The following is a 15,617-nucleotide window of genomic DNA, read 5'->3' on the forward strand; positions in this document are numbered from 1 at the left end:
TGGCAGGGTGGCTCCTGAGGGCTTCCAGAGCCCTCCGAGAAAATCATCTTCATACTTTGTGCGTGACTTCTAAGTCTCCGGAGCTCTGAAGTACTTCACGTGAAGTGCAAACTAGTGGTTTTAAATGCAGATGGGTGTTAACGGTGTATAGTTCCTCTCCCGGTTTGGGCCAGGGCCAAAACAAGAGTAAAAGCACAGGAGGAGAGCTCTTCCTGCTGGTGAGCAGCCTGTGCCGCCGGTCCCAGCCCCGCCAGCCGGCTCCGTGCGGCCCCGGGAGCGGGGGGCGGCCACGGCCGGTGCAACACCCCCCCCTACGGGCTGTGCCCGCCGCTGCCCGCCAGGGCCGGGGGGAGCTGGGCAGAGCCGCGGGGGGCGACTCCAGGAGCAGCATTGGATTTAATGAGGAAACGGCGCTCCGTTAAATCTTAAAGTACTCTGAGTAAAAGCATGCCCAGCACCGCTGGAATTTCTGCTGAAAGTTGAGTTACTGTTTGAAATAATCAACACAGCAGGGGATTGAGCAGGTGCTTTGTCCTGGTGGTCATTGCTTTCCTTCTCCTGTGCAAATTCGAGCTCCGGTGGTTGATCGATATTGCAATGTCTCTTAGTTTGTGCCTTTTTTTTTTTCCTTCTGAGAGGTGTGCTTTTTTGTTAAAGAAGTTGCTTTCCATGGAAAGCAATTTTTAGAACGTTGTTCAAGCTTGCGTCTCTGCCTGTGTATAGAGCCTAGGAGTGCAGCAGTACACGGTGTGATTAGGTATTTAGCAGTTAACTCTCTCGAAAGTAAAGTGAATAATGACGAAAATTACTATTTTCAGCTGCCAATGCCTGTAAGCTGTTCCTAACAGCCGCTCTAACAAAGGACCCTCTGAAACCTGCGGTTTCTCACCCGCCTGGCTCTAGCAGACGGTCGCTTCTTCCCTTCTCATCCCCGTGCCGCTCTCAGCCACAATTCCTGTCCTCCGGTTAACGCAATACCCTGCATTTACTCTCCATCCCCGCTGGAAACAGGGCAGGAGCAGGAAACCTAGATTTGCTGGCAAGATGCTGTACTTCAGCCGCTACCGATAGGAGATTTTTGTGTGTGCAGCTGGGCTTGAATAGGGATTAAAAAAAAACAAACCGAACCCAACCCACAACCCAGCCACTGAGGAAGCCTTTTCAATCCGTGGGAGGGGGGACCCGGGGTTGCTGCCCCTCGCCGCGGTGGGGCAGCGGGGCCGGCTCTGCGCGGGCGCGGCCGGCGCTGGGCTCGGGGGGAGCCTCCCGCCCGCCTCCCCCCCCCCCCCCGCCGCTCCCCGCGCCTCCCGCCGCCACTTCGGCGGCTCCTCCGAGCAGCACCGCGGCTCTGGCTGCCGGGGGCCGCCGCCGCGCCCGAGCCACCAATGCGGGGGATATTTTCAGGGAGGCAGCGGCACCGCGGCAGCGGGGAGGGCAGGTGAACTCCGGGGAAGGATGACCGGCGTCGCCGCGATCGTCTTTCTCCTGCAGCTCTTGCCCAAGGCGGAGGGACAGGTCTTCGCAGGTGAGTGCCGCCCAACCCACCCGCAGCCCCGCCGAGGCTGCCCGCTCCCCCGCGGCTCGGCTCGGCTCTCCCCGCCGGCTGCATCGCCGCCCGGTTCCCCCCGGCGCATCCCCCCGGTGCGGGGCGTGCGAGCCCCGGGGCAGGCGGTTCTTCCCGGCAGCCTGAACTCTTCGCCTCACGCCTTCCTCCAGCCCCTCGGCCTGGCAGGGAGAGCTCCCTGTGCGAGCCCCGGAGCCAGGCGGGGATGGAAACTGGAAACGTCTCTCGGAAGGCGGCTGGTCGGCGGGGGAAGGAGCAGGCTGATTAAAAGTCGGTTCCTCAAGCGGGGCGTGCGCGTTGCCCAAAGCCCCGGCAGCGCCTCGGGGCCGGCGCCGGGTTGTGGAGGGGTTTTGCCGTGTGTGCCGGGCTCTGCGGGGCACCGGCACTCTCCGCGTTTCGGACTGGGGCAGGCTCGCTCCTCGGAAAGTTGGTGTGGTAGGAGAGGAAAGCATCGCCTTTAGTCGTGGCTTCACGACACTTGAGTCCTTTTTGGAGTAAACAGGGCAGGAGTTAGCTTCTGAAGGATGCGCAGCTCGGGGGGGAGTCGCTGCCTTTTCCCCTCCAGCCGGGCAAAGGGGCTTGGGGCTGTTCTGGGAAGTTTAGTGGCAGTGTTTTCTCCCCTTGCATCTCACAGCTCAAGTAACTTTCTCGGGGGCCTCCGCTGCTCGGACCGGCTCCTTCCCAGTTGTCGTTTTCCCTGCCGTTCCTGATGTTAAGGAATCCTTTGCTCCATGGCATGTGTACATTAATAGTAGCCAGCTATTTTCCTCCTCCTCTAAGTTCCTTTAGGCGTAGTTTGAATTACTTGGAGACGACAGGTGCTTATAGAGCTAGTTTTCTCCTCTTGTGCTATTTTGTAGGTAAACCAAAGATATGCGTGGCTTTGTTTTTTCCCTTGGATCTTTTAATATGGCATTCATTTTTCTCACTGCAGTCTGTCTTGATATTAAAAAATAAACAGTTGTAACTTTCTTCTCTCCTGACTTCGTGTATCTAGCTTTCTAAGTGTTAATAATTTTTAATCATTTTTTCCCCTATCTGTATCTTTAAGACAAGTAAAAATTCCCTGTGCAACGTTACTTAAGGATAAATCTCAGTGCTTGACTTGGTTTCATACCTCCAACATGCCCAAGTTTAGTTCATCTCAAGCAGTGGAAGATTTTTCTCTGTTAAGACCGAGAGCTCAAATGACTTTGGCTGCTTTAAAACAAAAATAGTGCAGAGTGTAGGAGATGCTGAGCATACAGCCAGAGCACTATATGTACCTTTAGCTCATCTCTTGAGCGCAGTGTGGCTCAAAGTTTGGGGTGCGAAGGGCCGGACGGGCAAGGGAGACCCCCCGCTCAGCTCGGTGAACTAGATGCTGTTATCAATCCCACCCGGTTTGACACCCCCGTGGTATCTTGTTTACATTGCTAGGCAACTGCACAGATCCTCAGATTTATTAGAAAGGCTAGGAAATCTAACCTAGTTAAATAGCTTCTTCGTGGAGTAAGCAATATGTGGAGCTATTTTTTTTTATTATTTTTTCTCTCTCTTACAACTGTGTTTTAATGTTCTTGACACTCGTCATATCAATTGAGATTAGATCCTCGGCTTTTGATGAATCGTTTAGCCAGAGGCTTAGAAAGAAGGGTGTTCTGTGAAAATGGCAAACTTTTAAGGGGGCAGAAAGCACTTTATATTTGAGGGAAATAACAATATAGTATGAGCTTTGAGCCAAACACATGCAAATTCAGGGGTTTGGCAGATGTTTTCATTATTTTCAGAAAGCCATGAAATATTTTGTTTGAATCATCATTTCGGCGGGAACAGTGACCGTGAGGTTTTCTAATCAGCAGTATCACCTTCCACTTGCTATTTTAGTGCCCTTCTTACCATTCAAAATAAGAGAAGCTGATTTTAATAAATAATGTTTTCTGAGCTGCTTCTATTAATGACATTAAAAGCAAGTTTTCTCCTCTTGGACTATACATCTGGTGTGAAGTGTAGTGTGGTCCGGACTCTGTTCATATAGCTGATATTTTTATGGTAAACCTCAAAGTTTTTCACATGCACTTTGTCTCTAATCTCAGAGAAGTTTGGAGACTCCAGTTAATGCCGTCGGTGCATTTTCACATCTTCCATCAGGTGGTGCTGTCTCCATAACTATAAGGATGCAAATACCTCCTGTCTCCTTCTGATTGAATTATTTTTCAAAGCCTAAAGCGTTTATTCAGCAGCCTTTTTGTTAAACATCTCGGAAAATCACTGTGCAAGTAGTTGCCTGGGTTTTTGATTTATTTCCTTATGTGATAGTTGGGCTAAGAAGTAGGAAAGATGCAAGTCGAGACAAAATGGTACTCGATTCCTTCCCAACTGGCACAGCTGCAGCTGCTGCTTCGTATTACCCACACCATAGAAAATTGGGAATCCTACAAAGCGACAGTAGAACGCTCTTCTTCCTGGAATACCTAGTTTCATATTGAGGGAGCTGGTTAACACATTTCTTTATGTAGTTTCTCTATTTGTCTATTTATAACTCTTCTCCCCAGCAATTCAGTTGCCTGTGATCTCTGTATTTATAATTGCAGGTATGCTTTTGAGGTTCTAAACTTTTTCTTAGCTCTAGGGTCAGCTAGTAATTTAATTCCTCTACTTTGCCATAGAAGAGACAGAAGTTCTGTCAGGTAATTCTAGTAATTGCCAATTCTTTCAGGTTATCAGAAATTACGGAACTTTGCTTACGAGGAAGTTTTTTCCTTAAAGCACACGTGCAGTTTTTCTCCCACCAAATACACGCGGCGTTCTTGCAGTTGCTGTGCCCTCTGCTCCAGTCTGGTTTGTGTGTATTTTTGGCACAACAGAGCAGAGAACAGAGAGATTAAAGTCACTCGCAGCTGTGAAAAAGTATTGGGAGGGGGAAAGTAGGACAGTGGGTTTACACTGGGACTGTTCACCTGAACACCAGATTACTTTGACACGTGTTTTTTCTTCTGACATCAGTGTTTGTTTTAATTTTTTCACTATCCTTGTTGGGCTGTGGCAGAGCTCCTGAAGGGTTGGACACGTCGCTGTTGGCTTTCACTCACTGCTGCCACAACTGACGCTTCATTACGCACGGTCTGTCCAGGGAAGACGAAAGGGGAGCAAGGGAGCAAACTGCAAGGAATTTTTTTGGGGGAGATTAATTCATTTACTGGGAGTTCATTTACTCACGGATTTGGCTATCAGTCAATTGGCAATGAAAAATGGACGTTCCTGAGCAAGCTACTCTGGGTGGCAATTGTTAACAGTGCAGCCATTTAACTCAGTAATCACTTTTCACTCCCTCTGGGGAGCTGTTAGCGCTACCACTCAACTTTATTTTTCATTCCTGGCTGGCTTGATTTGTTTTCTAATACGCAAACAATTAATATTAAAAAGGCGGTGAGGCGACGCTGCCTGTTTCGGCAGCGGCGATGAAGGGTCGCTCTGTGTACAAAGGCAGTTGGGAAGCTCCGAGTGATAATCCCGCTCTTACAAGCGCAGAGCCCTTTTCTACCGTCCACCCTCCTCAAAGTCCCTCAGCTCAGCTTTTCTTGTTTAATTGTACTTTTTTTAGTCTGGTATGCTCTATGTGCAGGCCCACGTGCTCTAGTTTTCATTAATATTATGGGGATGATTTGGGACACTTATTGTAGAATATTATAGTATTTTTTTTAGAAGGCACCATCATCTGTTACCATGGAAACCCGTACAGTGGTAAAGATGTAGGTCTGAGGCTTTGTGAACCTGAAAAGATACGGACAAGGATTGTTTCTTATAGGAACAATGACTTTTGCATATAAAATCTAGTTAAGTGGAGAAAAGAAAGGGAAATAAATTGATCTGTTCAGCATTGCACTGACAATCCTTCTTTTGAATAACATCCTGCATAGAAGGATCAGTGTCTCTCTGATTCTCTCTCTGTGTACAGGGTGGGTTTTTTTTAAGCTCATTATTTATCATAATAGTTGTTTTATGCCTCTGGTAATTTTCATTGTAATTTTATAAATGAAGTAAACGAATGTGTATTGGCAGGTATTGTTCTTTCCTTGAATGGAAAGTGCTGAATGTAGAATTGGAGGGGTGTGCAAAGTTAGCACTGGAGCTTAAATATTTTGGCAATGAGCAATTTGAGACTGACTTAACATGGCCCTAATGAGAAGGAAAAAAAAAAAAGCAGATGCTATCTGAAATCCACCTACCAAAATCTGATTGAGGTATATACGGGTTTGCTCACTGCTGTGAACAACAAGAGCAATAATACTTATCTGTTTTGCCATAGAAATACTGAAGCCTAGTTAACATTCATAAAAACTCTTGTGATGTTTGGGTGACGAGCAGCAGGAGTGCGTGTGTGTGTATTGCTATATAAAGCATATGTCCTTTAGAGAGAGATTTCTTAATTTTTCATGGAAACTGCTTTAGTCTGTTTCCTCGGTGTCTTGTAACTCATAGATAAAATATGTAACGAAGCTCCTACAATGTGCTTGTAGGTGCCCTCATGGATGAGACTTTCCTTGCAGAGAATTTGGAGAACAGCAATGTACAGAGGTTACCTGCTGTTATAAACTGACCCACGTCGTAGTCCAGATTTCCTGCTGCGATGCGAGAAACCTCCTGTTGCCTCCCTACCAGAGGGCTCCACTTGCACAAAGAACAGCTTTTGTGGGTTGATGTGTCTTGGCGCTCTGTCATTCTTGAGAAGAATGTGGTGCACTTGGCTTTTGCAGTATTTCTGGGTGTTTTATGGAGCGGTATTACTTGGCTCGTTGAAGCAAGTGTATTTGGCCAAGAGTCAGTTTTTGTGGTGTTATTCATATTTCTTAGTTCTCTAATTTTTCTTCTGATGGCATGGTCCCTGTTTGTGCTGGCTAGTGCTACTCGAATATCGTTTCACTTAGATGCTTTTTTGGGGGGAAATCCTTACCCATCTCTTGACCTATTGCCTTCCTGGCCCTGTGTTGCCTCTTACTTTGGAATGCCACTTGCCTCCCACCACCCTGCTCTTTCCAGACAAACTCAGAGGAAAAGAGCAACCCTCCGCACCCCGGAGCAGACACGCAAAGGATGTGAATGTTGTTGATGGCATCGGTGAGGACTTCTTATAACCTGCTCCTCTCTTTCTGTACACTCATAGCTACATAACAAGCAATTGCTTCTAGTGTTCATTATTGCAAGCTCGAAAGATCATATATCTCCATGGTGGAAGAGACAATTACTACGTCTTAATCAGACTATACATCATTTAATCAGACCCACTTGTTTTTTAATATCCAATAAATACATCCCATCTATCATAGCATGGTTCAGAGATGTCGGATGCTTTGCAAGCTGGATGGCAGGGCATTGCACGTTCCAGATGGAAATGCTGCCAAGTTAGTTAAAGAAATCAAGGACCTTTGGAGAAGGAAGACTGTAAGTGGTGTTTAATGCCCCAGTTACACGTGATGTAATTCTGGGAACACAAGCATATCCACCTGTGAGCAAGACCTGGTAAACAGGGCAGGGAACCCCAGGAAGAGTGAACCTACTTAGTGCTTGGTCTCCTCTGGCCGTCTTGTTTTCTTTTAACTAGTGCTTGTAAATCAATCCAAGGCCAGCCGCTTGATTTCTTCTTTTCTCCAGCTAGGTCCCTCTGGGCCTGCGGGCTTGGGAATTCAAGCCGACTTGGTGAATTCTGCTGCGGCTTAAAGTGGTACAGCTCATGCAGTTCAAGAACGATTGAGCTGCTTGTGAATTTTGGGAGGATGGGACCTGGCTCTTGTTCCTTGGTATTTTTGCATTCGTCTCTCAGGAAGGCTGTGGGGTTTGACAGCTGCAGCTGCTGTGTAGGCACAGATCAGTGCTGCAGCCTGAGCAACCTACGGCTACACAAACCTCTTTATTCAGCTGGTGCCGTTCCCTTTGTACTGGAAACACTCACAGTATCCCCACCTCATCTCTTGTGAGCTGAAATGTCTTCAGATCCAACGTAACGCAGGAAGCAGTTTACCATGTTTTTTCTCACGTACATCCTTGTCATAATCCTTGCTTCGTTCCCAGGTAGTAGCTATGTTAAATGGCTGGGAAGCAGCTCTGGGCTGCTAATTCAGCTGTACATTGAGCAACGCGGGGCTGTTTCGCTACTTGTCCTCTGTAGTGTTGTAAAGAACAACAATATCAAGAGTATTACCGCTTAATCCAGGGTTTATCCATTTTTATGTTGGGGATCAATCCTTCTCTTCTTGAATTTGAAGAAAATATCATTACTTGCTTGAGCAGAAGTAGGGCTTCACACTGTGCTGGGGATGGTATTTGTGAAAAGTTGAACTTCTGACTCCAGCACTGCTGAATTTGTTGCTGTTACTGGAATGATGTGTGTGAATCTTCATTCCCTTAGTATGGACTCAAAGGTCAGCTCCCCAGTAACAGAGGGAGAAGTTTTGCCAATGGGGAGGAGGGGGAAAAGGGCCTAAGCAGGCAAACAGAGCGATTGTATGCAGTGTGCTTTTGGGTCCTCTTTTTTTTAAATGAAAAAATGTGGAATTGAGAATGGTATCAGTGCCACATGGTTTTCTTTAGTTAAGAAGATAACGAAGATTGGTAAAAGTTTCTCTTGGCGGAAAGCGTGTGTGGTGGTGACCACCTGGTAGAAGTAGGGCATGAAGATGAAGTGGGGGAGGAAGAAGGGAATTAAAGCAATTTGACTGCTATATAGATTCATCTTTCTTCCTTTTAGAAATACACTTATTGGAATTGCAGCGGTATTTGCTGGATAAGCAGAAGAGCACTTCTGTCAGCAAGATGGGAAGCTGCTGCGCTTGGTGGTTCATTTCTCCAGAGTAGGGATTTTCTGTCAAGGTGCACCCGTTTACATGCTGGCAGCCCAAATCTTATTCTGCAGTTCTAGGTGTGAATTCAATGCTCTAACAGAAACAGTTGTGGATATAACTGTAAAACGTAATGTATTTCCACCATAATCAGTTGTTTCAGGGAAATATTTCATGGTTTGATCCCCCCCCCGCCCAGAGGTGTGTGGCTGAAAGAGGTATATTTTAAAAAACCAAAACCCCCAAAACTAAGTGGAGTGGCAGTGTATATATAACTCCACACCTGACTGCATTGGGTTGGTGTCAAAAGTTTTTACTACTTTGTTCTTTCTTCCTAAGAAGCGAAAAGCACCGATATAAATGCGCACTAACTTTCGAGTGTTTTCCATGCACGGCTGCCTGTTGGCAAGAGGTGTACGTACCCGCGTTTCTGTTCTAGCGGGGGATCCTCCTTCGCCAGCCTTTAGCTTGGCTGTGTTTGTAAGCTGGCTGAGCAGAAGAGCCTGTTGCCTTCCTTCTCATTCTGGACTTGACAGGCTGTTGTCAGTTTGTAACGCTACCAAGCCATCTCTCCCAGTGAGCATCTTTAATAGAAAGTTTCTTTTTTTCCTTCTTTATTGTTTCTTAAGCCTAATGTGATTGCTTTGTGTAGTAACTTTGACACATCTGAAGAGCCAACTGTGTTAAATGCTTCAGAGGCACAAGTGACTCATTTTTGTACCCTGAAGAACGTTTTCATCTTGCAGTTGTACGAGAAAGAAAGAAGAGAAGAAATGGGAGCAGCGTGGCAGCTGATGAGACGCCGGCGTGTTTGGGTTGGGGGTTGGTTATGGAGAAGGTGATGGGAAGGCGAGGATGATGAGACTACAGCAGTAGGGAGAGGAAGGAGGTATGAAAAGGAACATGAAAGGTAAGAGAAGCCTGACAGGATAGAAACTGGGAGGAAGCAGACATAAAATAAAGCTCGGAAATTGGCTGCTGTTCCCGAGGCTCGTGGACTGGGAGGATGGCTGTTGCTGCCGTCATCTCTGTCATCTCCTTTCCTGTAAGTTAACTGTCAGCCAAAGTTATTGCTAGATAGCTCGTTGCTGCAAATTTTAGTCCTCAGGCCGAAACATGGGCTGCAGTGCCTAGTTTTTGTCTGCCCTTAATTTCATAGTGATGTTTTCTCAAACTGTATGAGCATATCTCTTCACAACCAAGCTGATATGAATATTTTGAATTTACTAGTAAGCCATTCTAAGTTTGCTTAGAAAAGTGAGCTTTATATGTTAAATTTGCCAGTTACTAATATTTTAAGAGCCTAAAACAAGATAGAAGCAGTCTTCCCTATTGTTACTCTAGCTCAATTTGATGTTTCAGAGATCTGTTCCTGTGTTCATACTACAGTTGCATGCTGTTTATGAAAAAGAATAAGCACGGAAAGGACTTTGATGTGTTTGCCCTCTGCAAAACACTACTATTTACTGGCTGCGCTAGAGCAGCTCATCGGGACAGCAGCTATGCCTGGGTACCTCGGAGCATCTCTGCGCTCGGTTCCGAGCCTGCGTCCAGATGTGATGCACAGTTTTGTGCAGCAGCCAAACTGAGCTAAATGTCCAGAAGTCATTATGTCCATCAGCAAGCTAAAGCCAGTTGCTCATCTTTGTGCCTTCCCTTTAAAAATTTTTTTTGAACTTCAGTGTTGGTTTGAAGCAGACTTTGTTGCATTATTGGCTCTGACTAAACAGGATGTAATCTTCTGATAAATTTGACTTTGAGATTGGTGGCTTCCAGCTCTCTGTGCTCCTGAGGTCTGGCTGTTTGTGCTAGCACTGACTCATTCCCTTTAGGGCAAATGGATCTCTGGAAGGCACCCTGCAGCGCTCCGCTTGCGTCCTGCCTGCAAAAGGCAGGTAAAGAGGCAGCCATGGGCGGTTTGCTTGCCAGCAGTCCAGACAGTTATTTCATGGTGCTCCCACATACAAACACGGTGCGGATAGTTACTGCCAGGGATGCTACTCCCTAGTTGAATTGGATCCGCTATTTAATTTTTGTGGGGGGGGAAAAGTAAAAGATTTCAACTGATCCTAAGATTTAATGAAAAGTTTCCACAAATATGATCTGAAAATGGATTTGTAGGAAAGCAGCTGTTCTCAAACAAGTAGTTCCTCTGCAGTTCTTGATTCAAGCATTCCAGCATGAATCTGGAAAAAAAAATCCATGTAATCTAGTACAAAATAATAGGTTTCAATAAATCTTGTAAGGGAGTCTTGTACTTTAAAAAGGGATTTCTATTATGAGAATGGTGGTCAAAGCACTGCTCCAGCTCACTGAATAAATTATTTTTGTTAGGAATAGGGTCTCCTAGACAAACAGTAAATATATTTTTATGATTAAAAAATGGGAGATGGTGTATGTACTAACAAATAGCAGCACGTGGTAGCAATAATCAGAGAAGCGGAAAGCTTGGAAATAAACAAACACGCTGTCTCTGTTGGCACAGGGATAACCCTGGAGACTGCCAAGGCCGGAGTCTGCAGAAATAAGAAAGTATAATTAATTGTCCTTAAATGAACCTTCCAAGCAAAAATAACCCCTTTAAAGTAAACTTTCAGCTTTGCACCTTTTATCATAAAGCTTTTCCATGTGCCAAAGTTTTTTAATGTTCTATAATGTGCTTATTTGTATTTCTGTGCATGTTTGGCATAAAGAATTAGCATACAGAGTATTGCTGTGTTGGACATCTGTTTTACTCTTGCACTTTGCTTTTCTAGCAATAATACAAAATTATTTCTCGAAATGGCTGAGAAGTAATGTTTTGGAACAAAGTCTTGGTGGTGTTTGAGGGTCACTCAGCAGCTCTCTATATTAAATCACTTCCCTGCTTTTTTTTCCTACAAGGGGCTTTCTCTTCCTTCCAGTGGTTCCTATGCCTGTGTTGATGTAACATGGATTTTTTCTGTGGCAAGAAAGCAGAAAAGTGGTTCCCCCTGCCCCCCCCCCCCCCCCCAAAAAAAAAAAAGCTCTGAGCTGATGAACCTGTATTGCTAAAAGAATGGTAAATAAATGAGTGTTTCATGGAAAGAAGTACTACCCTTGTGTCAGTATAATTCCCAGTGGTTCCTGACGTCAGGGTGACCTGCAGATGTCTGGGACCTGGAGCATGCGGGAAGCAACAGAAGCATTATCAATCCATGACACAAGTTTGGAGTGTATCCTGCTTGCCAAGCGTAATTCATGTCAAAATTTCAGAAGAGAGTACAGAATGAGTGTTTGGATTATATAGTTTATGTAACAATTTACCCCTAAGGTGCTTTCTCATAGTACAGGGGGTGGCAGAATGATTACTCATCAGGATCAGACTTCAGGTACAATTTCCATTAAAGTTCAAGAGAAATTTAGAAGTAGTTTCTTTAAAGTTTACCTCTACTAAGAAAAAAAAACTTAAAGAACTGTAAATTGGAGAAATAATGTTGGAGTTAAGAATTGCAGGCAGAGATTTAGCCTCAATCTTGGGAAGTATTGCAATATAGATCCAGAGTAAATGTATATGAAGTTTTTTGAGTGGATGGGAGAAATCTGGGAGTGATTAATGCTGAGATTTTGAGGACTGACAATTGACAGCATATTTGCATGCAACTGAATATGAATTTGAAAAGCAGCAAGTACACTAAAGGCAGAATGTGCCACCTGCTGTGTATGTAGCTTAAAAAAAATTGTATGTCTGGGATTTTTTTTTCTGTCTGGAATATTCCCCTCAGCCCTGAACATCAACTTATTCCTGAGAGTGACAAATTAAAGTATTGAGAGTAACTACAAGTGACAGCAATTTCTCCACTTTTGAGCAAAGATTTACAATATCTAAATACATTTAGCTTCTGGACCTGTAACTGAGAATGGAGCTGTGAAAGGGAGAGCACCTCAGAGGAAAGGAAGTGTGCACCAAGAATAACAGAATGAGATTAAACCAAAAGAATAATTTACTTTGAGCATTAGGAGAAATCTTACTGCAGACCCCTGGGGTTGTGGAATTGTGTCCCAAAGGAAATGGTGGAAACTCTGTTGCCTGAGTCATTTTAATTTAGACAGGACAAAATAATTTACTGTCTTCTGGGGTGGGGGGGGGAAGTACTGCAATCTCTGAGAAAATGAATAATCCACTGCAGGCTTTTTTCCTCTAAATTTCCAACTTTCTTATAATGCTGTTGAAGTTGGAGGGAGAGGAGGAGGAGGAGATATACTGAGGAAAAAAAGAGGATGCTGTATTTAGCATGTAATAAGTGTAAGTGATGTTAACACATGCTAATGCTTCTCGACTGTTTTTCATTCATCTGATTAAATATTTGTTGCATATCTGTTAAATAGCAGCAGTGTTATGGTGAAGTCAAGGCTGCATGACTGCACCATGTCCCCCTCCAGATTTCTCCCACTCCCCCCAATCTGTGTTCAGATTTGATCTAACCTGGGGGCAGACAGGGCGCGGTGGGGTATTTAAAACAAAGGGGGGGGAAAAAAAACCCCAACCCTACAAGTGCCATGTTGGAGGTGCTAAAAAAGCACATAATGTACAAGTCAGAGAGGAGGAGTGTTAAGCATCTGATGTCTTATTTCTGCATCAAAGTTCCTGAATGATTCTGGGCGAGTTGTTCAGGCTTGGCAGGGGAACACTAGCTCTTGCCCCAGATGTAACATCCCAAAGGGCTTTAGAAGTCCTGTCTCCAGCTGAAGTCAGTGCTGCAACGTTTCCCGTCTGTTGTGAGGCTGATGCAGATTCCTGAGGACCCTGAAAATCCCTGGGTGCTTCGGATGGGGAACATGGAGTTAACAGGGGTTATCTTCCCTTACTCCATCTCATAGTCCTGAAAACAGGGAGTCCCTAAAACAGGGAGGTGGGGTGGTGAGCGAGTGCATCTGCAGATGTTTGTGAAGGAACAGAAATTCTATAGCTGTAGAGTAATTCAAGAGGAAATTAATAATTCTCTCTGTGGAGATCAGTTTGCATAACATGCAGTAAATAATGTATGGGGCCACGGAGCTAACAATAAGAATAAAACAAAATATTGAATAGCTGCACATTCAGTAAGTGCCATCCATCTCTTGCATGGAACAACAAAAGGTCCCGTGGCAGAAAAGAGTATGTGATCAGGTAATTCTTTTTCAAGTCAAATCTACAAGAAGATTGATACAGGGTTTTGTGGACAACCTTCTGCTAGGGCAGAAAGGTGGATTTTTTAAAAAAATTTTTTTTTATTGACATTAACAATATCAGTTTTTCCTTAGCTTCCTCTCATGATAGGGAAACCCATCACCGCTAAGAGCTGCGCAGTAATTTGGGGGCTTCTCTTTTTGATTGCGTAAGCGTACTGACGTTGGCTTTTGTCTGCTGCTCTGCAATCATGAGCTGGTCCGTCTAACTGTGCGATACCCTACCTCTTTTTGTACAATATCACCCCAGAATCAATAAAGTAGGCATATAAGCAAAAGTTTGGACACTTAGGCAGAGTGAGCTGTGCAAACAACTCCTCTGCAAGGTGATCACGGAGGGCTGCGAGGAATAATATTGTGGCTTAGACTTGACCTGCAAGCAGACAGTCGGACTAGAATGAATTGGGATCTGAGGTTTTGGGATCGTTTATAAACAGGTTTACTACATGATGCTTCACGGTGCACTCATACTTCTTGTTGGAATCAAAATCAGCATAATATATGCAATTAAGGTCATCCTCTGCTTTGTTCACTTTACCTGAAATAGTAGAAAGCTGGGGGGGGAAACCAGTGCTGTAGCAATTAAATTGAATAATTGATTATTTGAATCCCATCAAAGAAAAAAGGTGAGAAAACAGACTGTGTTTTGTTTATCAGTCAACTTGAGGGAATTCATGTCTTCTGAAAACTAACTTCAATTCTATTCTTCTGTTATTGTTCTCAGTATTTACATTACTGCAGTGTTAAAGACAACAAATAATGAGTTTTTGCATGAGTTTCTTCAAAACTTTTTCCTTTATACCCTCAGGATTCCAATTTTCCTTACTCTGCTCTTTCCTTTTGCAAGCCACGTGTAGTGGCCATTCATTCCTCCTGCGTGTGTTTCCTTTAATGTCCGTCAGTGGTGTTAGGTGATGTTCTAGGAATTAATTGTGGTGCAGCAGCAGGTACGTGTGCTTATGTGCTCCCACCATATGCCTAATAAATATGCAGATCAGTTCCTGTTCTGAGGCCGTAAAGGTGAATGGATTTATTTAGGAATCCTCTCTAAATTCTTTTCTTCACTGCAACAACTCTCTGCTAAGAAGAGTAAGAAGGCAAGAAAAATTTGGCGATGAAAAATGTTTTAGCAGAGTTTTTTCTAAGAGGGGTTTTTTTTTCATAGTCTTCTGCCTTGAAAGTTAAATGTCATACATGTTTGACAGATGGAAGACAGCACTGTGGTGGCTTTGTGCCATGCTGCTGGAATAAGGAGGGAAGCCCTGGGGAGGGGGATCTTCTGGGGTCATTGGGCTGCCACCAGCCCGTGGGTTTTGCTTTCCCAAGTTCTGAAGCTCCCCCCAAGCAGCCGTGAACGCATCGCGGGCCTGCCAGCTGCTGCGTGTTGAAGCACCTTCTGCTGAGAATGTACACCAAGGGCCTTGATGTTGTGGGGAGAAGTTTGTGACAGGTCACCAAAAGACTGGGAGGAGCGTGGTGGGATTAATAACTTTGCTTTTTTGCTGCTGTGGATCTAGTTTCTGCTGGCATCTAATTCACGCAGGAAGGAAAAGCTGTCACTTTTCAAGGTATCTGTGTCAGAATGGCGACTTAATAGTTCAGAAATAGATGGTGTTTACCGTTCTTTTTTTAACGAGAACTCAAGACAAAACAGAAGCCTGGAAACTTAAACGGCAGTTTATTGATAGGACGTGCCCGTAGGACACAGTAACGAAGCAGCACAAAGTAATGGGGGCAGGAATCACATATTCAAGCTGATATTTTTGTAGGACTTGACCATTGCTTTCTGCTCCCTTCTTTCTACTTTAATATTTTAAAAAGAAAGTACATAAAGGTATTTATGTTTGTTTATTTATTTATTTGTTTTATTGAATACTGTTCCCCAGCATACATCTCTTCAGATAGTAACTTTGATTCTGAAGATACTGAGGAGGAGGAAAATGTTTACATTGCCGTTTAATAGCAAGGCGAACAGACTACAAGAATATGATCTGTAATATATGTATAATTACACAAGGGAAATGATTTAAAGAAAATGTATTTAAGATGAA

At 44.5% G+C, this 15,617-nt stretch overlaps 1 protein-coding gene across 2 annotated transcripts in view; it reads left to right on the forward strand.

Annotated features, from left to right (window-relative positions):
* Positions 1-1,187: 1,187 nt before the first annotated feature.
* Positions 1,188-15,617, forward strand: part of PTPRT (protein tyrosine phosphatase receptor type T) — a 469,086-nt gene continuing 454,656 nt past the window's right edge. For both annotated transcript variants that reach the window (XM_075768624.1, XM_075768623.1), the window contains exon 1: positions 1,188-1,525. In XM_075768624.1, the coding sequence (XP_075624739.1) occupies positions 1,456-1,525 (70 nt within the window). In that variant the 5' untranslated portion in view covers positions 1,188-1,455. The remainder of the gene's footprint in view (positions 1,526-15,617) is intronic.

Source organism: Balearica regulorum, chromosome 16 (genome assembly GCF_011004875.1).
Source record: "Balearica regulorum gibbericeps isolate bBalReg1 chromosome 16, bBalReg1.pri, whole genome shotgun sequence".
In the NCBI taxonomy this organism is placed as follows: domain Eukaryota; kingdom Metazoa; phylum Chordata; class Aves; order Gruiformes; family Gruidae; genus Balearica; species Balearica regulorum.